General features: G+C 42.5%; 1 protein-coding gene across 1 annotated transcript in view; it reads right to left on the reverse strand.

The window, feature by feature from the left end:
• Nucleotides 1–4,290: 4,290 nt before the first annotated feature.
• The window catches only part of myo10l3 (myosin X, like 3), a 64,647-nt gene continuing 43,907 nt past the window's right edge, over nucleotides 4,291–25,030 (reverse strand). Inside the window, exons 17-41 of the mRNA XM_023298919.3 lie at nucleotides 24,124–24,206; nucleotides 23,923–24,031; nucleotides 22,998–23,078; nucleotides 20,986–21,110; nucleotides 20,688–20,802; nucleotides 17,876–17,982; nucleotides 15,709–16,125; nucleotides 15,577–15,607; nucleotides 14,647–15,471; nucleotides 13,602–13,725; nucleotides 13,031–13,274; nucleotides 12,828–12,923; nucleotides 12,561–12,654; nucleotides 12,060–12,115; nucleotides 11,820–11,962; nucleotides 10,403–10,597; nucleotides 10,005–10,162; nucleotides 9,394–9,517; nucleotides 8,799–9,096; nucleotides 8,480–8,687; nucleotides 8,188–8,324; nucleotides 7,895–8,018; nucleotides 7,353–7,808; nucleotides 6,302–6,493; nucleotides 4,291–6,061 (exon numbers count right to left, since the gene is read on the reverse strand). Of these exons, the coding sequence (XP_023154687.2) occupies nucleotides 5,957–6,061; nucleotides 6,302–6,493; nucleotides 7,353–7,808; nucleotides 7,895–8,018; nucleotides 8,188–8,324; nucleotides 8,480–8,687; nucleotides 8,799–9,096; nucleotides 9,394–9,517; nucleotides 10,005–10,162; nucleotides 10,403–10,597; nucleotides 11,820–11,962; nucleotides 12,060–12,115; nucleotides 12,561–12,654; nucleotides 12,828–12,923; nucleotides 13,031–13,274; nucleotides 13,602–13,725; nucleotides 14,647–15,471; nucleotides 15,577–15,607; nucleotides 15,709–16,125; nucleotides 17,876–17,982; nucleotides 20,688–20,802; nucleotides 20,986–21,110; nucleotides 22,998–23,078; nucleotides 23,923–24,031; nucleotides 24,124–24,206 (4,647 nt within the window). The 3' untranslated portion in view covers nucleotides 4,291–5,956. The remainder of the gene's footprint in view (nucleotides 6,062–6,301; nucleotides 6,494–7,352; nucleotides 7,809–7,894; nucleotides 8,019–8,187; nucleotides 8,325–8,479; nucleotides 8,688–8,798; nucleotides 9,097–9,393; nucleotides 9,518–10,004; nucleotides 10,163–10,402; nucleotides 10,598–11,819; nucleotides 11,963–12,059; nucleotides 12,116–12,560; nucleotides 12,655–12,827; nucleotides 12,924–13,030; nucleotides 13,275–13,601; nucleotides 13,726–14,646; nucleotides 15,472–15,576; nucleotides 15,608–15,708; nucleotides 16,126–17,875; nucleotides 17,983–20,687; nucleotides 20,803–20,985; nucleotides 21,111–22,997; nucleotides 23,079–23,922; nucleotides 24,032–24,123; nucleotides 24,207–25,030) is intronic.

Below are 25,030 nucleotides of genomic sequence, written 5' to 3' on the forward strand. Positions count from 1 at the left end.
TGTAAAGTTAAATATAAACCTTAAAAATGACCTGAGATCAGAATAATTTGATGTTAAATATAAAGCTTAAAACTGACCTGAGATCAGATTTACATAATAATTTAAATATAAAGCTTAAAACTGACCTGAGATCAGATCAATATAAAATTTAAAACTGATCTGAGATCAGATCAATATGAAGTTCAATATAAACCTTAAAAATGACCTGAGATCAGAATAATTTCATGTTAAATATAAAGTTTAAAACTGATCTGAGATCAGATCAATATGAGGTTAAATATTAAGATTAAAACTGACCTGAGATCAGATTTATATAATAATTGACATATAAAGTTTAAAACTGACCTGAGATCAGATCAATATAAAGTTTAAAACTGCTATACTATGACGTTTTTTGGGTGACATGCCATACTATGACGTTTTTAGAGCGACATGCTATACTATGACGTTTGTTGGGCGACACGCTATACTATAGGCTTTTTAAATTGACATATTACTGTGACTTTTTTTTGTTTTAGTTTTTTTTTGTTTTTTAGGTACATATTATAAGAATTTGAACAGTTTTAAAAATTACTATACTTTTAATTGTGCAATGAAATTTCATTCTATGGCATTTTTTTAGATGACATACCATTTTCCTTCTTGTACTTCTGATACTAGAACTAAACGTATCTTCAACACGGATCATCTGCTTTTAATGAATCAGCAGCAACATCACAACAAAAAATGAGACAATTTTCAACAAATTAATGAAACTGATGTCATTTAAAATGATCAGAGTCTGTTTTAGTGTCAAATTAAAGCTGATTACTGACAACTAGAATATTAACGTTACTGTTTTAATCATATTTAAGTTTCCTGAACGTTACATTAATGTCAACCAGCCACAGATTTATGAACTTAATGAATCACATTACAGGAACACAACACACTTCAGCTGTTTCCATGAAACTCAACACATTAACTTGATGCTACGTTAGCTTTAATCAGGCTACGACTGAGCAGCTAGCTCGGTTAGCATTGCTAACACTAAAGCTAATATTTACTATGCTAACTTTCTTCTCTGGTCAACACACACAGAAACAAACTCCACCAACATCTGGAGCGCATGGCACACATTACATCTGACACTAAAGCTGCATATAAAGTGCATTAAAAGCGGCACCGATACAAAAATAAACATTTACTTACCGAACTATTAGAGTCCTTTCAGTGTCTGCTGGTAGAATCAGCCGAAGGTAGAAAACTGGTTAAAACAAGCCAACGGGCAGGAAAACTGTGGAAAATGTTGTGCTGCTCCACCGATAAATAAACCAACAGTTATTATATCAGAATTAATCCAAACGAGGAGAGCAGAGTCTCTGCTGCCTCCTCCATAGGACCTGTCAATCATTCCAGACCGGCCTGTCAATCAAGTAGTCCCGCCCCCTGGCTTCGCAAAACTTTAACGCTCTATAAAAAAAAATCTATATTGATGTATTTTAGGATCGGCCACCTGATCTCTCATTTTGACCATGAAAACTGACGGAAAAAAAAATCATTTACAGTCTATGCACCGTACTCTGTTTGGCTCCACACTTGCTGATGACCACTTCCGGTCTCAGAAAATGAAAACCGGACCTTTTTTCGTTTCTGTCTTTTACTGATTTTACTTTCTTGTTATTCTAAATATAAAACGAAAATCAAAGCATTTTTATAAAAAAATCGTATATCCCTTTTTGATCATGAAAAGGCAAAACTACGGTGGCCGAGAGGTGCAAACCAAATTTACATAATGCAAAACACTTTTACAACCTCCAAGACAAATTTACAAGCGACAAAACACTTTTACAAATCCAAATGTAATCGGAAAGGGAATGTCCCAACTCCGGGGTTGACGCGGAAGTGACGACGAGGAGCGGCTAATGCAACGGACAACGAGCGGGTGATGTTTTGCCCGTTTTGTGGGGAACATATGAACCGATTGACGCGGTTTTGTTTTTCGTGTGGTCGGTCTTTAGAGTGTTTCAATGGCGCAGATCAGACCGACAGAGTGCATTAGCCGCTCCTGTCGTCACTTCCGCTTCAGCCCCGGAGTTGGGACATTCCCTTTCCGGTTACATTTGGCTTTGTAAAAGTGTTTTTGGACTTGTAAAAGTGTTTTTGGACTTGTAAAAGTGTTTTGTCGCTTGTAAATTTGTCTTCGAGGTTGTAAAAGTGTTTTGCATTATGTGAATTTGGAATTTGGATTTGTAAAAGTGTTTTTGGACGTGTAAAAGTGTTTTGTCGCTTGTAAATTTGACTTGGAGGTTGTAAAAGTATTTTGCATTATGTAAATTTGGTTTGCACCTCTCTGCCACTGTATCTCGGCCACCGTACAAAACGCCTTGTATTTCAATTTTAATTTTTGTATTTTAAAACGAAAATCAAATAACCACTTGTTTTTTGTTTTTCAATACCCGTTTCAAAACGGAAAATCCAATTACCAGATCCGTACACGGACCGAGAAACCACTCTCAGCTAAGTTTCCCATTACAAAAACACCTCTCGAGGAAGTGTGTTAATTCCAGATCACATGACCTGCTCCACATGATGTCATTTCCTCCTGAAGAAAAGCCAGGCAAGACTCCAAGGCTTTCGTAGTTATTTAATATAGTGTGTGAGTCAAGTGTGGATTTATATCATGTCAGCAGGTTTACTACAATATCTTTCTGAATAACTTTCAATTTCGATTTTTCGGAATTGTATATATAATATTTTAGAAGAATCTTTCTCTATAAAGGCCATGTGGAGTTTGGTTATAGGCGGCGATGTTGATTTTAGGCCTGAAAACAACAAAAATGTCAACTATGATACCTGTCAGTATGTTAAAAAAGTCCCACAATTATACATTGACCCAAATAATTAGTTATTTCTTCAGCATTTATTTAACCAGGTTAGTCCCAGTGAGATCAGAGACCTTTACAAGGGAGACCTGGCCAAGAGGGCAGCAGCATAGCCACATTAAAAAAAACAGTAAACAACACATAAAATGAACAACATTACAACTTGCTCACATATAACCTTGCACACAGACAAGATAGACTGTGATGATTTCACCAGGGCTTTACACTAATACAGTGTAACAAGAGCTTGAAGTTGAAGTTGAGATTGTAGTTTATTCCAAGCATTAGGTGCAGAAAACCTAAAGGCTTTCTTGCACAGTTCAGATCGTACTTTGGGGAGGACAAATTGCAGAGTATACACAGATTGGAGATTGTGACTTCCATGTTTCCCTGTTGGAAGACAAGACAAATAGGAAGGAACAATACCCAGAATGGTTCTGTAAATAAACACATACAGATGACGTCAGGCACTTAAAGATGCCCAGTTAACTTTAGAACAGAATATACAATGGTGAGTATGGGGGCCACATTTGATAATGAATCTCAGTGCCCCATGGTACACACTATCCAACATGCTAAGACAATTAGCAGAAGCCTTTATATACGACACATCTCCCTAGTCAATAACAGACAAAAAGGTTGTTTCCACCAATATATCACTTGTTAGAAGTTATAGTTGATCCACAAGATACCCAGCAGTAATTCAGTCTCCACCCTTCCTTAGCACAATATCACCCAGGAGTTGTTCACATGAATGCATTATTAATCCAGCTAGATTTTTTGGCTCTAAGAACATTTTGACAAAGTTCTGCAGAGTTCAAGTAATGTTTTTAACTGGGAGATCTTTTTTAAGTTCCCCCAGTCTTCTTCTTAAAGGCAGGATGAAGTTCTTGAATGACTTTTAAATGTTTTTAAAATAATTGTCATAATTAGTTGCACTGGTGACTGCTGCAAACTATTTTATATGTCTGTGTTTGTAATACTGGAGATATTGAACCCTTCAATAGCTAAGATAAGAAGTTTTTCTAAAAGCATGAAAATACAAAACAAAATTCTCAACATTTAGCTATAATATTTTACATAACTGTGTTTTGGGTCACAAGTGACCAACTAGCTGTGTGCATTATTGGTGTTTAGGGATTGTAACTGTTAAACAACAATGATTTAACAATAAAGCTTTATGTTGGTGTAAAGTAAGAATTGGCACAACTTGGAATATTGATTTCATCATCTATTTTGTTTTTACGGAGCTATTCCAAGTACATATAAGCACTTGTTCAAATTCGAGGTTTGGGTTTTTAGCAAACGTTGCTACTAACTGTCTCATTATGATGCATTTGTGATCTGCAGAACTCTCAGACACACTTACTACTGACACTATTTTGTGAGACAATATGATAGAAAACAAGACAATTAACAAACAGCCTTTGAAATACAATAATTTATTAAAGCATCTTTAAATTCTGATATAAAACATTTTCTGATTTTTCTTCTTCAAAACAATCAGAAATCTCAGAAATACAGTCATCATCAATAATGGCAAGATCAGTCTCTGGTTTGGCCGCCGGCAGCTGACCAGAGCGCCCAAGTGAGTATGATTGGAGAGCAGTGGAAGACAGTGATGTAATGTGAGGTAAATACTAAGCTCATTATGCTGAGATCATATTATTATCATGAAATATACTGTAGGTTGGTTGGCATAGGTTGGATTCCTTTGGGTTCATTTACAAAATCCTCCAGATAGTGGGACAATAACAGGAACTGAACAGGTTGGGTGCTGAGGGCAACAAACTTTAGATATTTTAACAGTGATGAAAGCTCAGAGACAACTCAATAGCAACTTTTCAACAGCTCGTCTCTTTCTCGATCTTTTGTGTCCCTGAATGCACAAATAACAGAAAGACAAAATACTAGCAAGCTGCACTGACGCATTTCAAGCACTTCTCTGAGCTTATTCTCCCAATTTGTCGATACTTCAATAAATAAATACCCCGCCCTCAAATGACTGTTGACATGACTAAAAACAGACACACTCTTTAGTCACAAACGCCCTGAAAAGGCGTTTTCAAGTTCGCTTTTTAAAACACATCCTTGAACATTTGGGCCGTTTCAAAGACTTACACTTAGCTCACACATTAAATCAACACAGAGTACTCGTTCTAGGACAGAAGCACAAACGTTTGGACTGGTAGTCTTAATGAATTAATTAATCAGTGCCTTTTGAGAAAATCCTTGACTGCTGTATTTGTAGATCTTTCACCTCCTGTGGTGCAGTGGTTTTTCACATCGGATTTCTTTGTTTGCTCCATTTCTTTGACTTACAAAAGGCTCATTTACTTCTTTTTTTAAGTTATGTGCTTTTGTGGCACAATCTCCCATGGAAGCTACCTATCGCCAGTTTATATTCTGCTCCTGCAAGGCCACATCTCCACTCCCATATAGCTACAATATTTAAATAAGGCAAGATGAGGGCGCTAATCTCTGTGGGAGGATGACAGGTATTTTACGCAATAACCTGAGGGGATCTCCATTCCGGAGAACATTCATTATAACGGGCTGCAATATTCCATTGAAAAACAACCTAAATAAAGGTGCCAACACAGTGTGCGTTTGCCACTGTAACACATGCGTACAACTTGTCTGAGATTTCAGTTTCAAATAAATTCAGGTTTTTAGAAATGAAAAAGACCAAGTTTTGAGGGGAAAAGAGCCTGAAGCTCACTCAACCTTCCTAGGACAAAAACAACAAAATCCATGAAATGATGCCTGCATTACTTTTCAAGTAACGTAAGAAATGACCAGTGTAAATAAGAGCAAGTAACATGTTTGGAGACTGCATGGAGGGAAGCAACATTCGGGACAGCTGTAAAGGTGCAGATGCTTGACCGTTCCCACATTTGCTATAAGCAGTTAAGAATAAACATTGTTGTGTCTCTGTAAAAAGGAATCTTTCTGGATGTTCCATAGTAAGTGAAAACCTCCAATCTCTGTTGAAGTCATTGTTCCTCTTCTCATCTCTGCATCTTCTCTCCATGCTAGTTACGGGTCAGATGGTTCGGTAGCTGAGTACACATCGTGTCCTGTCCGATAAATCACCTGATCCAGTTGGTTCCGTAACTGGATACAGACTTCACACTGCAGCGCTTCTTCACGATCATGTTTATGTAGGCTTTCATGATCTTTGTGATCTCTCCAACCTGCAAATGTACAGATATAGAAACTGCAATCAGCAAAGTTGCGCATTTAAAATTGCAAACATACAGAATGATTTACAACTAAAGAACAGACAAAACTGCTGGGTGATTCTTTTCTTTGGGAAAACATTTACATGTATGTCTCTTTTTTTCTCCTTATCTTCTAACTCATATATTGTTGATAGCTAAGCTTCCTCTTACAGGAATAGGAATAGGTGCAGGTAAATAAAGAAAAAAGTGTACCTGTGGTGTGTCAAAGAACATTTCTCTCTCATCCACAGTGATCTTGTAGGTACAAGGCTGTGGAGCACCGAAGAAGATAATGTGCTCGTATGGGAAGGTCTCCAGAGGCTTCGGCTCTCCTCGTTTGTAGACAGACACATTCTCAGCACTCACACTCAACCAGAGATCATGAGGGAAGCCTCCTTCTTTGCACTGCAAAGACACAAACCAAAGATTCTCGTCAAGTTGAAGTGTGGGGCTTTTTCATATAAATGAACACGTGTTATATTCAAGCCTTATGACTTCACACAGTGCTGATTAAGCCCATCAGAGCAAGGTAAATCTCTTTGTACTTCACTATGCCAAGGTTTTAAATATGGCATTTAGCAATGTGTTTTACATCAAGTGGCAATGATTGAATTGCCAGAGCAGAACAGCAAAGCAACCATGGCAACGGAGACAGAGCAGGCCACAGCAACTAAGAGCCTGGTGGAAAAACCTAAAAAAAAGTTTCTGATGCTCCAAATAAAGAAGAAACTCTGCATTCAGATTACAGAGGCAGATGAGGCAGACAGGATGCCATAAGTATGTTCACTGTGTTTGTGTAATTATTCTTACTGCCAGAAGGGGGAGACATAAGTTCTGCACTGCAGGTTTAACACAGTTTCTCAAATGAATGTTATCGCTACCACTTACATTCAATGGTAGCCAACGATCTCAGATCTCAGTTTCAAAGGAATCATGATACAACACCTCACATGAAAATTCCTGCAAGGAGTTCCACACGGCGTAATATGAAAATGCGTGATTTTAAGACTGCTTTTTACACACATTATTTCTTCATTTCATGGTAACACTGGAGAGAGACAACGTAGGTAAAAGAGAGTTGGGGAATGAGAGCCAGCAAAGCCAATCAGGAACTAAACTGCCAACTCTGCACAGGGGATTTGCACCAATATGGTATGAACTCTAACCACTCAGCTAGCAGGCCACCCCAAGCTTAAAAATGTTATATTTAAAGAAAAAGAGAGCACAAAGTCAGACTGCTGATGAAAAGACTCAGTAAACGTACCTCAACATCAAACAGCGTGGATCCATACCCAGGCCACTCTTTGATGATGGTCATGTATTTGAGCATGGCCTGGTGCTGGTCCAGACCTTGGAGGCGGGACCACTTCTCCACGATGCTGGCCCTGGTGGCAGACATCTCCTCCTTTATCCACATCTCCAGCATCTGCTCCTCCTCCATGCGCTGCTTCTTCATCGATCCCGTCTTCAGCCCCCGACGCAGCGTACCGTCCAGGAAGCTGGTCCTCCGACGCTCAAGAGTTTGACCTGACCCCGAGGCTCCGCCCACCTTGGTAAACTGCAGGATGCGATTGCGCAGGCGGCCCACGGGGTAGACGTTTTCCAGACTCCACGTGACCCGTGTTTTGTCTCCGTATAGGAACTGCAGGCGCAGAGCGGCGAGGTGCTGCAGAGTCTCTTCGCGGGCAGGAAAGTGGCCTCGCGTCAAACTCTCATGGGCCTGAAGGAGGAGAGAAAAATAATGATGCCAATTGTGCATTTGATTAAAGACTTTCCATAAATTGAAACACGATCAGCTAAACATACCTGCTCAAACATGAAAGCAAACTCCACTCCTTCCTTCGGCATACTTTCCACATCCAAGAAACAGTAGAGTTTAAAATATAGTTTCCATTGGCCTTCATCCTGAGCTTCCTCACTGCCAGCCAGTCTGTGAAGGAGAGCCATAAATCTGTCACCTACACATCTGCTTTTGTCAGGTATCTTCTTGTCATTATCATGTCAATTAACCTCAAAAGGCATCAGTATTTAGCAGCACACAGAATTTATAGAAATGTGATGACACACATTATCTGGTGAAAAAAAACGTTGTGGTGTACCTTTCAAATTTAGCCAAAACATCAGCCACAAGAACCCTGCTCTCCACCGCTTTGTCAATGGTGTTGTTGTGCTCAAAGAGCGCAAACATGTTCCTGCTGTCCTCCATAGCCAGACCTCTGATTAGCTTCTCAACCACCTGAACAAAGAAAAGCAAGAATCCATCCACGTTTATTTATTATCAGCACGGCTTCTTCTCTTGTAACATTGGAAAACAAAAAAAATACTCAGAATTTAGGTAAATATCAAATAATCTTTGAGTGTATTTAATAGTGTTGACTATAGCTGTCTCACCTCTCCAGCAGTGGTGTGTGAGTTAATAGAGATCTTGCAGGAGCCTCCTCCATGGCAGTAGACTGTGGTGGTCATTTCTTGTCTGGTGAGCAGTGCCATGATTTCCTCCTGGGAGGGAACAAACTCCCTGGTCTTGGTCTTCTTCAGAGACTCACCAATGAAAAGGGCAAACATTTCAATTTCTGTGCCAGGGAACAGCTCCTTAATCCTGAAAAACACACACACACACACACACAAAGACAATTGAAGTAGAACCAGTTCAAAGATTTTCTCACCAAGTTGTTATGATTAAAAGTTATGATTCAAAACTGCCCGGCACCTCTTCAGGTGAAACTTGAGGTAGCGTAAGATGCCTCGGCTGGGCAGGAAGGTGCAGCTCATGCAGGTCAAGAGATGCCAGTGAGCGCGATTGGCAGGACTGTTGGGGTGCGGGACGTGATTGGTTTGTTTGATCAGCTGACAGTAAACCTCATCTCTTAATGGTCTCAAGTCTTGACAGGTCTGCAGGATTCCCTGGATGATTGGCACCGGGTCTGACACAGCCTCCATCTCCTGCAGCGAGTTGAAAATCTTCACCGCCTCATCCTGCAGGCTAGTGTAACCCTTCTCCTTTTGCACTGGGGGAGATTAAGAGGGGTAAAATTTATTTCCAAATTAGTTACTGGATTAACATCCACACGGTCCATGGTGGAAATGCATTACATGGGAAACTTCATCATCCTCTTAAAATACACATTTCAGGCAGACTCAGCAACTTGATGACAAAAATAAGATCTAAATAAACAGAAAACTGCCTGCAGAAAGATGCTTTTTGCAACAAAAAACTGCCTAGCTGAGTAGTCATAATCTCGTACTCCCTGTCAAGTAAATTTATCGAGAGTTTGCAAACTGTGGCGGCAGACCAGAGCACTCACAGTGGATGCTGACGTCTCCATAAGGCAGAGGTAGAAGAGGGGAGTGCAAAGGATGCTGGGTATATCTCAGGATGGGGTTCCTCCAGTACGTCTGCTCCACAGCCTCCACATTCAAACTGCTCTCCTGGACAGACACAAGGCTGGATTAGTCATCTTATCATCTTTACTCATCAAGATAACTTTTCAAATTAAAGTTTTTTTCATAATTAGACTCATTTATATTTAAAGGAGCAATATTATTAATGCAGATTATCATTGCAGTAAATGAAATTGTTGAATATAATATAGGGAAAAAGAAGTAGACAAGTATTCTGAAGATGGAAAAATTCAAGACTAAAAGAAAACCACAGCACACAGCCAGTGAGTGCAAGTACCTCACTTTACTACAGTGTGTGTCCCTGCCAAAGGTTTGCATGACTGAAAAGAATTTGAATCACAATAATATCAGTGACCAAATGTGAAGAAAATGTCAACCACAGTTATTTTAAAAACACGTCTTAGTGCATTTGGTGAGACACATGCAGCATAAAATCCCAGCACACGGAGCAGCAGTTCTAAGTAAGCATGACAGTAACAGCCTGATCGCAACAAATGAGTGAATGGTTTAATACCTTGATGTCCCTGATGAGTTGCTGTGTCGGTGTTTCGATGGGAACTTTGCTGTCGATTGCTCCCTGTATGGCATTCGCCCAGCGCATGGCTTCATTCAGCATTTTGGTGTAAAGCCGATAAGAGTGTTTCCTCCCATGGACAATTATGTTCCAGTAACCTGTTTGAAACGGAAAGAAATTAATTAGATACAAGACAAATCTCTGGTAGCGCCGAGGAAAATAAGACATATTTCTTTCTACAGAAGTTAACCCTAAATGTTCAACTGTGTAAAAAAGACAGTATGAACACGAAAGGTGAAAGAATCCCAAACATTTGGGAAATTAAGGTTTAAAATTCTTCACATATCTCCCTACAAATGCTGATAGGTTAAAATGACTGTGAGTAATGTGAAACTGACCGGTGTCCTTGAAGACTTTCTCGTCAGGCTGCACCACAGAGCAGAGGCTGTTGAGGACCAGTGTTCCCAGTTTAGAGGCGCTGCGCTCTGATGACTTGTAATAGTCCAGAGAGTTACTGGTGAGAACAAACCAGCGTTTCTTCAGCTTCAGAGAAGTGCTTTTGGCTCCTGATTTCATCTCTTTATGAAGCCAGCCTGAGCGAATGAAAAAAAAAGAGATTTACTCATTAGAACTTACTCATGATTGAATTACTTTCCCCTTTTTCATATATTGTTAATTAACTGTATAACAATACATATACACTGCCGTTCAAAAGTTTGGGGTCATCCAGACAATTTCATGTTTTCCATGAAAACTCACACTTTTATCCATGTGCTACATAACTGCACAAGGGTTTTTTAAACATCAAGTAGCCTTTCAACACCATTAGCTAACACAATGTAGCATTAGAACACAGGAGTGATGGTTGCTGGAAATGTTCCTCTGTACCTCTATGGAGATATTCCATTAAAAAACAGCCATTCCCCAGCTAGAATAGTCATTTACCACATTAACAATGTCTAGACTGGATTTCTGATTCATTTAATGTTATCTTCATTGAAAAAAACTGCTTTTCTTTCAAAAATAAGGACATTTCAAATTGACCTCAAATTTTTGAAGGGTAGTACATTAGAGCTGCATGATAATGGAAAAACTGACACTGCAATATTTTGTTTTTCTGCGATACGCATAAGGATAGTAACAAAATACTTTACAACAGAATAACTATTTGTGAATTATAAATCATCCTAATATAACTGGTGTGATCTTGTAGGGGAGTGCACGTGGATCCACCGACAAACTGACAAAGACATTCAATAGAGTTTTTTACTTTACATGCAAGCAGTCCTGAGTTTGTACTCGTCACACAGAGCTTTGTGGTGCCGATTTAAACAACCAGTGGCGACAATTACAAGACACTGCTGACAGAGTACCTCTTTTTGGTCAACATGATCCTTTCTCTAGCCAAAATATTTCCATACAACTGACATTGGATTTGTTTCTGCATCCAAATCTTCCTTCTCAGGGTTTGTCTCCTGCTCCTCGCTCATTTCACTGCGCACATGTGGAGCCGAGATATCAACAAACTCTGGGTCATGTAAATAAAGTCTGTGTATCAAAGAACCTCTAAAGCAAAATAAATAATGCTTTCTTGTATATCAGTGATGGGAAATGAGAACCGCGCTAGTTTTTTTTGTACCAAGAAACGAAAATAAGCGGTAACGTGACGTTAGAGTCCATCTTCTGTGAAGTGAGTTTGTGTATGCACACACCGTGATGTTGGTGCTACAACGATATATTGTGCAGCTCTAAAGTGCATAAATCAAATCAAAATCAAATATACTAAGGTAAAAATGTGTGTTTCAACATACTGACCTCTGACTAGGAACTCCTGTCCATCAACTCTGGTGTCTCCTTTAGATTTCTGCAGCAGGCCGATCCAGTGGTGCATCTCCTCAGGTGTGTCTGTGTTGCAGTGGATCACTCGGTTAGCCGTGATGATCACAAATGAGTTTGGTCTGGAAGCAGAAAGCATCACACAGACATTTTTATTTTACATACATGCTGTTAGACCACAGTTTAAGGCTTAGGTTAGGTTTATTGGTCATTCCTCACCTGTCGGGGTTGTCCGAGGCACAAACAGAATCAATCAAGCCCACGTCTAGTGTGCCCTGGACAGAGAAAAAAAAAGGTGTGAATGCAAAGATTTCAATATGTTCAGAACTTAAATGCCAACTGTGTCTGTATTCCATTAAGAGAGTAAATCGTAATAGAGTAGTTGCAGACCAAAGAGAAAAACTATGAGCTGAAAGTCACTATAAAGCTCTGGTTCAGGTGGTTATGACCCCTTTCACTTTGTCATTTGATATATTATTATTAAAAATCTTTTAACTTCTACATCTTTGAATGCTATTAACTGCCCTGCAATCTTTTAATGTCCATAAAATGAACAATGACACAACAGTGAGTGCACTTTTCTTCCTCGTCTTAAATTACCATGTGACCCTGATCTGGACCATCATACTTCAGCCGATTTAGTTACATGCTGCTTCACTACTGCTGAAAAATGGAGTTGAGGCTGGGGCCCAGGCAGTAGAGAGGTAAAACAGCACTAACCACTGCATTCTTTGGGTTGGCCTGTTCATGGTGCATCTCCATGAGCTGCTCCGGGCTGGCGCTGTGGACCCGACTCAGCACATTGAACCAACCACTGGATGGGTCAGAGGGAGTTCAGAAAGCCAAAGTCAGCAAACGTGTAATTGAAAATTACACCATGAACTTCCACTGGCAACCACAAGGGGGAACTTTGTGTCTACACATCACAGTTTGACAGTGAGATGATGACAAAGTAAATCACTAGTTACACAACATTCAGTTCTATACCTGGCATCTTCAGGGGACTCTGCATAGATGTGGTAGGTCCTCTCCTCTGTCACGATGTTCAACGCATTTTCCTTCTCATGATTGTCCACGATCTCCCTGCGTAAAGATCCAGAATGAAGCAATAATTAGTGGGCCGTGCATTATTCAGCTTGTTACATGCAAATGATCAACTTGAACCCCACTGACTGAGCACAGAGTCTTACTTGGCTGTGCGAATGTCGATGGTTCCTTTCAGCTTCTCTTCGCTGTCATTCTCAAAGTACATGAGTTTTGACTCGCGCAGCACAAACCAGCGCATCTTCCAGTTGCGCCGAGACAAAGTGGACATTCCTCCTCCTTTCTTGTAAAGCCAGCCGGATTTGAGGGAGTCCTGCTTCGCCCGGAACCACATGAAGGTCTCGTCTTTGAGCACGCACCAGCGACGACGCCACGGGATCATCAGACCACCTGGGAGGGAGAAAAAGATGACCAGAGGAGAAGCAGGGGGGAAATATACATCAATTCATGTTGTTTTATGTGAAATGTCATTGTGATAATGACTATATGCAGCTCACATAAACACCCATGGATGTGCACACAGATGTCTAGCAACCTCAGTAGTCATAAAAACATTAAACAAGGCTAGAACCCAAAATAAGCACTAGAACAGCAAAAAACAAAACAAGAAACAAAGGAAACCTGCAAGACATTTCCAAAATAAACATAAAAGTTGTGTTCAGCTGTGCAGAAATCATCTGCATGCCTGCTGGCCAGTGATTTGGGACAGTTACTCACTCTTCATGTAAAGATAACCGTGGAAGTAAGGAGGCCCGCTGCCATTCAGCAGATTCACTCTCCCATTGGAAACTTCCTCATCTGTGTCCACGTAGCCGTCGACGTCCTCATCACTGTCAATGAACTGAAACAAAGACACAGGCCTTCATGGTGGTGCTTCACACGGACTCTTGGCAGTCACTTTCAAGGTGATCACAGCTGATTTTGTAAGCAATTCATATGATTACACAATTTGTATAAGCAATAACTATAAGCTCATTTTTTTTCTCATTTTCTGACAACAACAGGTCAAATCAAGCCTGCGTCCTCATTCTGCAATTTCACTGCCCAAAATCTGTCTGACCTTGTTGCCATTATGTCCTCAATCACCCTGAAAACTGGTTGATACACACCCACACAGACGCGCACGTCCGTGCATGCCAACACATACACCATCCTTCTTTCCCTTTGACGTTCTGCTGATCTGACAGTGTTAGGTCTGAGCTCTCTGCTTGACTTGCAGTAACTGTGCACAGATTCGCATGCTCATCAGCAGAGCCAAAACAAATAATTCCAACAGTGTTTCACTGTGATTCTGACATGAGCTGAGCCCTCTTGATAAGATCCAGGCTTGCACAAATGCATTCTGCCGTCGAGTATGCTGCTCAGGGCCGTCTTTCTTGAGGCAATGTGTGGGAAGAATAATGTACACAGAGGAAATTCTAGGTGTGTGTCAGTGTACGCGAGAACAATGGCTTAAGTTACATCTGACATGGAAATGGAAAATTCAGCGATCCCATGTTTGGGTAAACTTTGAGGTTAAGTTTTTTTTAGTTCAACTGCAATTCATTTAATTTCTGTGTAAACAAGACATCCAATTTCTGCAGAGGTGATTTCCTCTTTTGGCCAGATTTATTGGTTCTACTTCCACTGGGCCACAGATGCTGTTCCAAACAATTCAAAACGTTTGAATTATGTCATTAGAAAGTGCAACTTTTGCACATTTTCCAGGTGCAACAACTCATCAGAATGTGACAGTAATGACTCTTAGCTTGTTATTTCTCACCGAGTCTGAGCTGCCTCTGAAGGAGTCCAGGCTGTTTTGGGTGCAGGAGGATTTTCGCAACACCTCCTCATCTGTGATATGGCCATCGTTAGTGCTAGCGCCTGAACTCCCATGAGCCTCTTCAAACTCTTCCTGGTCATAGTCTGACTCCGTGTCTGGCACATTTGCGTGGGATGGCTCCTCACTCACAGGCTCAAAGTCTGATCCCCTGCTGGCCCTCTGGCATGGCCGCTTTTCTCCATTAGTGACTAAAGCAGAAGGAAGAAGGGGGTTTTGGGAGTCTGTGAGGATGGGGGCATGACTCAGTCCGTTGGGGGTAACTGGGGTGAGTTTTCCCAGCGCAGGAGAGGAGGCTGAAGAGGGGGAGACCACTAATCCTTCTGCGAAGGCAGGTGGTGGTGGGGGGATACTTTGGAATACTTCCTTATCGAGAGGAACCACAGCCGGAGGAGGGAAGTCAGGCAGAGGAATGCATTCGTCCTCAGCGTGGAAACCCTCGTCTACCTCCTCCTCCGCCAGAGGGGCAGTAGACTCAGTGGGGTCATGGAGGTTCTCCTCACTGGACAGGGATGGCTCTAAACCACCAAAGTCCAGCAGCTCCAGGAACTCTGTGGCTACACGAGAAGCCTCCTTCTCCAGTCTGTAGATCTCAGCATCCCTCATCTGACGCAGCTCCTCGTGGGAGACGTCTCCAAGAAGGGAAACGCCGTCTTCCTGCTGCTTCTGCAGGCGCTCGATCTCCCTCTCCAGCCTCAGGATCTCCTCCATCTGCCGGCTTTCCTCCTCAGAGGTGTGGCTGTAGGACAGAGTCTGGGTCAGCTCCTTCTGTTGACAAGTAAAAAGAACATGCAAAATTAGAAACTGTACATGACTACATCCCCAGTTCATTTTTTACTGTCTGCAAATTTTGATATTACATGATGAAGTTACCTTTTGACAAGCACCATTCACCAGGGAGTTCCTAAAGATAAAACATCCATGTATTAGTTGTGTTATGGTGCATTTAAAGTCCGAAATTATAAACACACGTCCAGCAAATCACAGCAATGAACACCAACATACCTTGTTTTCCCCCCTTTTGCTGCTAATTTCTGCTCTTCCTCTTTCTCCTGAATCAATCTCTGCTCCTCCTTCCTCATTGACTCCTCCTCCTCCGCCCTCCTCTTCAGCTCCTCGTCCATTAGCCTCCGCTTCTCCTCCTCCTTCTTCCTCCTCTCTTCCTCCTCCTCCATCCTCTTCCTCTCCTCTTCTACTCGCCTCCTCTCCTCCTCCTCTTCTCTCCTTCTTCTCTCCTCCTCCTCTCGCTTCTGCTTTTCCTCCTTGAGCTGGCGATGGAGGGATCGGGCCAGCTGGCCTCTGTGATGTTTCTGCAGGACGACGGTGGCAAAGCGCAGGCGCAGGAAGACACGTCTCCAAAAGTGAGCGCGGTAGTTCTTCTGGATGGTGACGACGCTGGACAGAACCCTCTTGTATTGTTTCCTGGTGAGAAAATCAAACATTTGTCGTCAGCATGAGGCGAAGTCTTATATTCAATCAAACATCCTCTAAAAACATTCTATGTCACCGCAGGCATATTTGTAAAGTCGCGCAGCTCTACATGGCCGCCTCCTAACGCCCGCTGGCATTCTATGTTTAAATAAACACCCTGGTAAAAAAGCCTTTACATTGTGAACTGTGCAATGTTTAGAGTCTGATGAACTTGTGCTGCTCCATTGTGGCAGTGTGGGCTGCTGTGTTTAGCCCTGTGACTAAGCCCCATCACCCACACGCAGCACATGCATCGAATACACACACACACATTCACATATAAACATGTACGTACACACAAACACGCGTGATTTTCAAAGGACCACACATGCTGCTCTGACTCTCTGACCCTTAGTCCGACCTAGTCTCCACAGCAATCACTTCACGGCCTTTGGCTGGTCTCAGGACAGACCCCGAGCTGAGATAATGTTACATGTAATAATACAAAGGCTTTACTTGTGTCTTTAGGGAACTTCCCGAAGCTCTGTCTTTAGTAGGAACGACACTGAAGGGAAGGAAACCCACAACCTGAACACTGTCATCAGTCCCATTATAGTCTCCCAATGAAGCCTTTCAGAGGACTGTATGTAACCGTATATATGGTAGCATACAGGTGAAGTGCAGTTAAATTACATGCCTAAGGGCGTCTATGACTACAGATTTTTAAACCACCTTAGTGATGGATGTCTTGTCTATCAAGTAGAGTGGAGAGGTGAAAAACATGCTGCTCAGGCAGGCTGGAAAGACAGATTTATTCAGTGAAGGAATCAGCTTTCACTGTACATCTGATAATGTGCCAATAAATTAAAGCCTTGCTCATACTCACAAATCATGACATGATCGTATCAAAATCATGTCTTTCTAATTAACATTATAACTGAGAGGCGTAATGTGTACATCAATCCAGAACACACTGTCTTTTCAAGGCATACTAGTCGAGTACAGGAGACATTTAAAGTTGAAAGATCGCACTTTTTTGACCTGTATTGGGCTTAAGAAGTTGCTCAAGTCATGTCATTCTTATCGTGAGAAACTACAGTACAGACACACAAGTGAAACAGTGTTTCAATACATCATAAGGAAATACTCTAGATGCCTTGTGATTTGTGTTAAACACATTTCTCCAAAGAATAAAAAAGTCCAGCATGCTTTCAAACACATTTGCTCACTTTGTTAGTAACTTTTCTTTCCTCAGACCTTCAAAATGAAATTTCACCTAAAAAGTTTACTTCAAATGGGTCAAAAGATTGAAATGGCATTGATATAATGACTGCAAATCAGCAGTGTGGGATTTTTTGGATTCTTTTGCAGTCATAGTTTATTATGATTTAACCTATCTGTCTATAAGACTTTGTGGCGAACACTGGCTTTGTATCGAATGCGACAGATTTCTCTACAGTCATGCATGGCAAAAACACTGGTTTCTAGATTAGGATCAAAAACCTTTAACTATCTGTTTGAGCCATGATCAGCTGCACACTTTGTAATAACTGACCTACTGGTGGGTCGGCAAGGATTGAGGCCACATAACAGACATGTATGTACACACACAAAGGTAAACATATGTGCACAGGCATGCACAAATGCACATAACCCCCACCCCCACCATACACGCAGGCTGCACACCTCTACTACAAAACAAACACTGACAACTGTCGATGCCACTCAGCCATCCACCCCTCCTCCACACTCCACCACTCACCTTGCCACATAGCTGAGGATGTGGGCGCGGATCACCATGCCAGCCCTGCGCCGCACCTCTTCCCTCTCCTTCTCCAGCCTTTGCTCCAGGGCCTCCTTCAAGAACACCTGCGGGACGAGCAGCGCCACGGCCGAACAGGAGTGACAGAGACAGAGAGACACAGAGAGGGAGGTAGGGGGAGGCAGGAAGGGGGTGAGAAATGGGACCAGGTTAGTTCCTCTCCTCGGTGAGGCTGCAAAAGAGGGCCCACAGGGATGTGAAGGGCCCCTGTTGTCTGCTGGCAGCACCCTGTGCCCACTGCAGAGGAAGCTGTGGTGCAGCTGAGGCTAGCGGGTTAGCCGCTCTCTCTGACTGCAGAACAGAGCAGAAGGGAAACCTGGCACTGGGACTGCAGTGTTGCTGCAAATGCTGCGGCCGCAGAGCCTCATTGTGTTCGGGCGTCCTTCCTGAGTGTTTCCCTTCTGCTGCTACTGCTGCTACTGCTGCTACCGCTGCGTTGGTAGCTCGACTGACGTGCACAGGCAGAGAGGCACAGAGCAGGAGGGGAGGGGAGAGGTAGGGAGAGGAGGGATGAAGGGATGAGGGGGAGGGATGGTGGCTGGTGTCCAGATAGAAAGCCACACCCCTCCTTGCTCTTATGAAGGAAGGAGAAAGAGTTTAGTTAACCCTTCCCTCGCTTCCAAACACTTCTTATAACACCGTTACCATTTCTGTGGGACATCTGACAGCCTGCAACTCCTTCTAGATTAAAACACTCACAAGAAGTCCAAATACAGCAGCAACATCATGTTCTAAAACATAATCAGATTTAGTATGTCTGGCTGGGAAAAGCAGCCAGCTGTGTGTCTGGGTTTTCTGCAATATCTGTTGCTGGTCCGGAGGATCAACAGCTTCCATGAAGGGGGAAAAGCTTTGAGAAGCTGTGTGAACGTGTGTGTTTGCGTCCCAGATGTTCCACTAATCAAAGGATCCCACAGCTGCAGCCCTGCCTCTGTAAAAATCTGTGAGAGGAAGACGCTTCCTCTTCGTCCACATCCTTCCCTCATCACACACACAATCCGTGCAACATCACCCAAGCCCCTAATTCTGGGCACACACTTCCTCTGCACACAATCAGCATGTATATAATTACACACAGATTGTTTCTCCAAAGGAAATGTAGCCCCCTTCCCACAAGCCACACAACATTACCCTAAACCCAAAAATATTGAGCTGCCATCAAAAACACAAGCGCATGCACGAAATGACACATAATCAGCCTCACTATGCATTTTTTGGGTTTTGCTTTGAAAAAACTAGCCCCTTGCTCCTTCTCTTTCGATGTACACGGTGAGTAAAGCGAAGCAGAGTCAGCCAAAGGTCTAAGGGCTGATCCTGGAAATATAATGTCGTTTTAGCCACATAGAAGATGGATTACTAACTTCACAGTAACTCAGCAGATATAATCTGTATGCATGTCTGAGAAATGTAATATATGAAGGCCGGGGAACATTAGCATAAACATGTGGCTCACATTAAACATCTTTTGTCCTGATGTATATTTCAGATACGTGCAGCTGACACTACTCACAACGAATCAAGTATTACAGCAAAACTGTCCTCAAAGAGAACCGACAAATTTGAAATGTTTCAGTGATTTAACAGCCGCACAGGAACCGCAATTTAGAGCAGGAAGTATCAGCGGGTCAAATGTGGATTTAGCCGATTTCTGAAGAACTCCATAAAATCTGTTTTATTTATATCCTCTCTCCCAGCTTTGTAGGGGGCTTTTATGCTGAGTATGATATAAAGCAAACAGGTTTCGCTGTCCAGATAAAAGTTGATGATTCAATGACAGAGCAGCTGGGGGAGGTCCGAGGGGGGAAATTGATGATTGTTTGAAATGAATCAGAAAAAGAGGTACAGGCCCACAGATACGCATCACCGAGAGCGGCACTGCAACAGATGGAGATCACGGTGCTATAATAAGTTTTCTGGGCTGAATGCATGAGATGTGACTTTCCTCTAACCTCTGCTCAGCTGCAGCATCTCATCACTGTAGTCTGCCTCCAAATCACTCGAATGGAGTTTAGTTTATTAAATCAACAGCTCAGCGAGTGTCAAGAGGCTAACACACTTCCAGCAACAATAAGGCTGCCTCAGGATTACTGTAAGCCCCCGCGCTGGGTTACAGTTACAGTTACAGTGTCGGGGGTTTTAGGAGTAGCCAAGTAACTCCGTGGTTATCAACAAGAGAGCTGCAGATTAACCACAGCCGGTCAGAAAAAATGTTTGGGACATGAGTCACAGCGACTGCGGTACACATTAACAGCTTGGGAATGACAGCAGCTTGACTTCTTGAGAAAAATTCGCTCCCGGAAGATAACGAAATCTTCAATCTGTTTTCTAACAGACCGAAGATTTGAAGATTATCTGCACATTTTCTACAGCACATTTGTCTTTGTTGAACATGTTTTTATACGCATGTAGGTGAGGGACTGGTGTGCTGCAGAGTCAGTCTTACAGGAAAACATATACTGACCTAATCTCTCAGCCTGTCCAGCTGTGTTCTCTTCTGCACCTCTATCCTGCCCATGCGTCTTGTGTTTATATTAATTACATTGCAGGGACGAATATCCGTTCACACAGACACATTATGGAGACAAGAAGTTGCTCCCCACAAGGTAAAACATTACATTTTAGGTCTATCGCTAGATCAGAACAGTGGTTATGTTTACTGAAAGTATCCAGGGCATGAATGTAAGTCAATGCAATGTCCTCCTAAGTGACAAAAACAAGTCAGGGCTTGTGTAGGAGTGAATGCATGCTGTACCTTTGTCTTCCCCAGCTGCCACTCTTTCTTGGTTTTGTCATGGAGCGAGAGAAGCTCTGAGCAACTCTGCTTCTCGTCATCTGAGTGGATTTTGTCTTTCAGGATCATCTTGTACCTGCACAGAACAAACAGACAAATGTGTATAAGCAGAACAGAAACCAGTGAAAGCAATAATGAACTGCTTTCTCTTTTTAGCACTTTAGAGGTTGATTTTGAATTTGGTTGACTGGTTTATTTTGATTTCTTCAAAGAAATTCTCCCATTTCTGGAATAGTGTGTGAGTACATAATTTTCTGACCTGCTGTAGAAGTCTTTAAAGGTTCTGCGAACAGGGAATCCAGCCCTGCGAATTTTCACAGTTTCCAGCATCCCAGAGTATCTCAGCTGGTTCAGGACGACATCAGGATCGAACTGGTTGGCTTTCTGTAGGTGATACACAACAACACAATATAAGAACGCCAAAATACCTTTTCATACATGTCAAATCAGAGACACACCAAGAATTCAGTGTATACAATACTTGCTTATGCCATCTTTTCAGCAATAGCTGCACATCATAGGTGGACCTGCACAATTCAGCAAAACTGATGTTTTAGTGTGAAACTATGTGTTCTCTAAATATAATCTAGCGGAAGATGCCTAAACACTGCAGGCACGCCTATTCAAATAGTCGTACTGCTGAGTCGAGTTAAACTTGAACTAAAAACTAAATTACCACAGTGAGTGCTATCATTTTACATTAACAATCAGGTTACTAAAAAGAAAACACACACCATCGGAGAGAAACCCGAACAGTGTTGAGCAAGACCTTGCCGGCCGGGGGAAGGCCTTTTCTCTCCAGAATAATCAGCTGCATTGTTCACAGCTCGGTGTTACCAATAATCCTCAGGCCTACTTATCAGAGTGGATCTGTGATGTCTGCCGCCTCTCTGCACAAGGCTGCCGGATCACTCAGGTCCACACGAAGGCCATTTGTCACCCAGAGGGCACACGGTGCTGCATAAGCCCCACACAGGACCACAGCATTCCTCAATGTGTCAATCTAATTACAGGCTAATGCCCCCTATGCATGGAAACAGACACACTTGGATACAAAAGCCACTTGCATGCTTGCAAATGTTCAAGCTCATAATCAAACACACACACTTTAACATGCACCCCCCTGAGCTCTGAACTCTGCTCTTTAGCGGAGGGTTTAGGCAGCCGGACGAGGTACGACATGTTGACTGGTCTGAGTGAAAAACAGGCTGACCCTTCCCTCAGTGACATTCATTCCAAGAAAGGTAAGTGCATGTAAATCACATGAACACACGGTTTGCGTGTGGGCGTCTGCGTGTATTTGCATACATGTAATCATGCCAGAGGACTGTGCATGCCACCCTGTCATACTGCGGGATTAACAGAGGCACGGCTTGTTCCATCTTGACCAGCTGAAGCCAGGTGAGTGAATGTGAGGGACATTTGCCAATGAAAGCAGGGGACAGATGAGAGAGGAAGCAAGGGAAAAAATGAGGTGGGTATAGAATAAAGGGGGTGAGAGGACAGTGTAGTTTCCATGCTAACAAGTAAGCTAGGAGGTGTGGAATGACGCATAGGGAGTGGGAGGTAAGGAGTTGAGAGGACAATCACCACACTGTGTACAATAATAACAGTAGCAGATAGAGTGCCACTGGATTGCATCGCAGCCAGTCACACAGACAATAAAGAAACATAATATAACCAACATTCTTGGCTATCCAATATTGGATAACAGTTATTTTGAAACGGCTTGCAGTGATGTGGTTACGAGCAGTGGAGGAATAGAGACGTAGTAAATAAATGTCCTGCTAGATGAACCGCAGCCGCAGTACCGTGGTCTTATCTTGGCATTCCACTGATGCAGCCAGATCTGCGGCGCATCAGCCAAGCCGCTGCAGCTGCAGTGGCCAGCGGCGACCTCTGACCTCTGGTAAAGAGGCTAAAGTGGTAGGAATGTGCTGGTACACAGGCCTTTTATTTGAGGAAGTACAATGAGAATGTTTGCACCAAAGCAGGCCAGCAGTATGAGTTTATCAGCAACTAAGCTGAAAGTTACTTTTCAATGTGGATCATTTATATGACTTTGACTTAATACCTGTGATTACATTGCAAATTTACTTTCTTCTTAGCGGGGCTCACGGGCACATAGAAACAACAAGACTAAATATTAACTCGGAGCAATGGGAACTATGAATAGCACCAAGGAGGTTTAGCTTCTCAGGCACTGACCTTGAGAGGACCTGGCAGAGATTCTGACTTTTTTTTTAATGCAATGAAATTTGCATGACCTACCTTGTCCATGTTTGGTTTGATGCAGCGCACAAAAAAGGGATTGGAGGCACTTAGTGTGGCCATCAGGGAGTGGAGGGAGTCCTGAAACACATCAGCAACGACAGGATAAAGAGCGAGACAGCAGAGAAGACAAACGTATTAATGCATGTCTACATACTTTGGTGTGTGCGTAGTTTATTCTGTGCTTTTCTTATTTGTTCTGCATTTGTATCTCATTGCATCATTAGAAAGTATGAGTGTAACCAGTTTTGGCATGAATAAAAGTACTGAGGGAATGTACGTTGATACTTTCCATGATTTATATTATTACTCAATACATATTTACCTTAGGAGAAACACACATACAAGCACACACTCGGAGGACCCTTGAACCTCACAGCTTCTTTCAGCCTCGCTTTCCTCCCTGCCTCAGACAGTCTGTCTCCAGCGAGGCCTGGCCTGGCAGAGTCGAGCATGACTGGCCCCTGGTTGGCCCCTCTCTGCCCAGCCATCAACCCTAATCCCCTGGCTTTAGGAGCTGTAGGCCAGGGCAGCCTGCCAAATCCTCCCCTGCGCCTTCTCTCCATATTGCAGTTTAGGACATGCAAAGCTAAGTCCTCCACTTCCCCTCCCTCGCCCCCCATCACCCCCGCCCAGCCTAGCTCACAACCACATATTTCGCACAGCTCATCACCCATCATCCCCTGCAGATCAAATACACAGACAGCTCTCTCCTCCCCCCTACGATTTCAAATCCTCTATTTTCTATCTGTGCCCTCGCACCCATCATGCCAAGATAACAGGCGTAACGTTCAGGGTTAAGTGATCACTCGGCGCAGTAGCACATGGGGGACAATTAACTCGTTGTCAGCGTGATGACACAATTGTACAGTCATGAGCGTGGACACTGAGAGTGATATTTAGGTCACAAGAGCTTCGGTCTCACCCTGAACTGAGAGCTGACGGTGGGTTTGCGTCGGGCCGTTCCCATCTTTAGGGTCTCATCTCCGTTTCTGCTGCCGACACGCTCGAAGAGATCGTAGATGAAGTCGAGCCTGCAGACAGACAGAACAGACAGAACAGGACATGTGATTGTAGACACTAAATCATATGGGTGGGTGTTCAGCATGAAAGGAAAAGAGTTCACCTGCTGTCTTTGAGAATAAACAAGATGTCGTCTCTGAAGGTGTCTCTGTTCTTCTCTAGGATTCCACGCACATCGTAAAGCACCTAAACAGACATAAAACAAGAATGTGTTTACAGCCAAGACAACACAGTCATTAGAGCGAGAAAACAGACAAATAATAAATCCTAAATACAAGAAAATAAATGTCACTGTATGGATTTATATCAGCATAAGCAATGAATTTGCAGCATTGTCCAATTATAAACCGGGTTTGGCTCAATTTTTCTTATATTTCCTTTCATAAAAGTCAGTGGCTAATATCCTGAGAGCTGAATGTGACATTATGAAGATACAAGCAAGATTTGTTCCTGAGTTGTGCACAGTTGGTGCAAAATATCAACAAAAGGAAATTAACCATGAGTCTGAGAATGACAGTATTTGCAAGTGCAGATGATCCAAACTTTTAAATGTAAGCATGTGCTATTTAATATAGACTTTAAATATTAAAAGGTGCGTTCACACACATGTGCACAAAGTGTGACATTAATAATTTATAGTGCGTCTTTGAGTCTGGGTGTGAACAAAGTCGGGGGAGGCGGGTCTCGTCTGCGTTAATGCAGTCACCTGTTGAGTTCTGTTCAAGCTTCGTCTTAGTAACACGACATTTCTACTCACACACATCCACAGTAAAACTTTTATATATTAACTAATCTGTATGTGGAATGAAAATAGTGGCGCATATAAAATACTTTATGCAAAAATAAAAAATACAGTAATCTGTGTCTGTATGCAAACTTGTGCACATTTGCATATGTGAGCTTGTATTCACAGCTTTGCGTGTATACAACTATCTAATGCTGATCCCCATCCACCATTGCCAAGCCTGGAGGCTTCATGGGGAGCCGTGGGATCCGAACTTCACGACACC

This window comes from Amphiprion ocellaris, chromosome 11 (genome assembly GCF_022539595.1).
Source record: "Amphiprion ocellaris isolate individual 3 ecotype Okinawa chromosome 11, ASM2253959v1, whole genome shotgun sequence".
In the NCBI taxonomy this organism is placed as follows: domain Eukaryota; kingdom Metazoa; phylum Chordata; class Actinopteri; family Pomacentridae; genus Amphiprion; species Amphiprion ocellaris.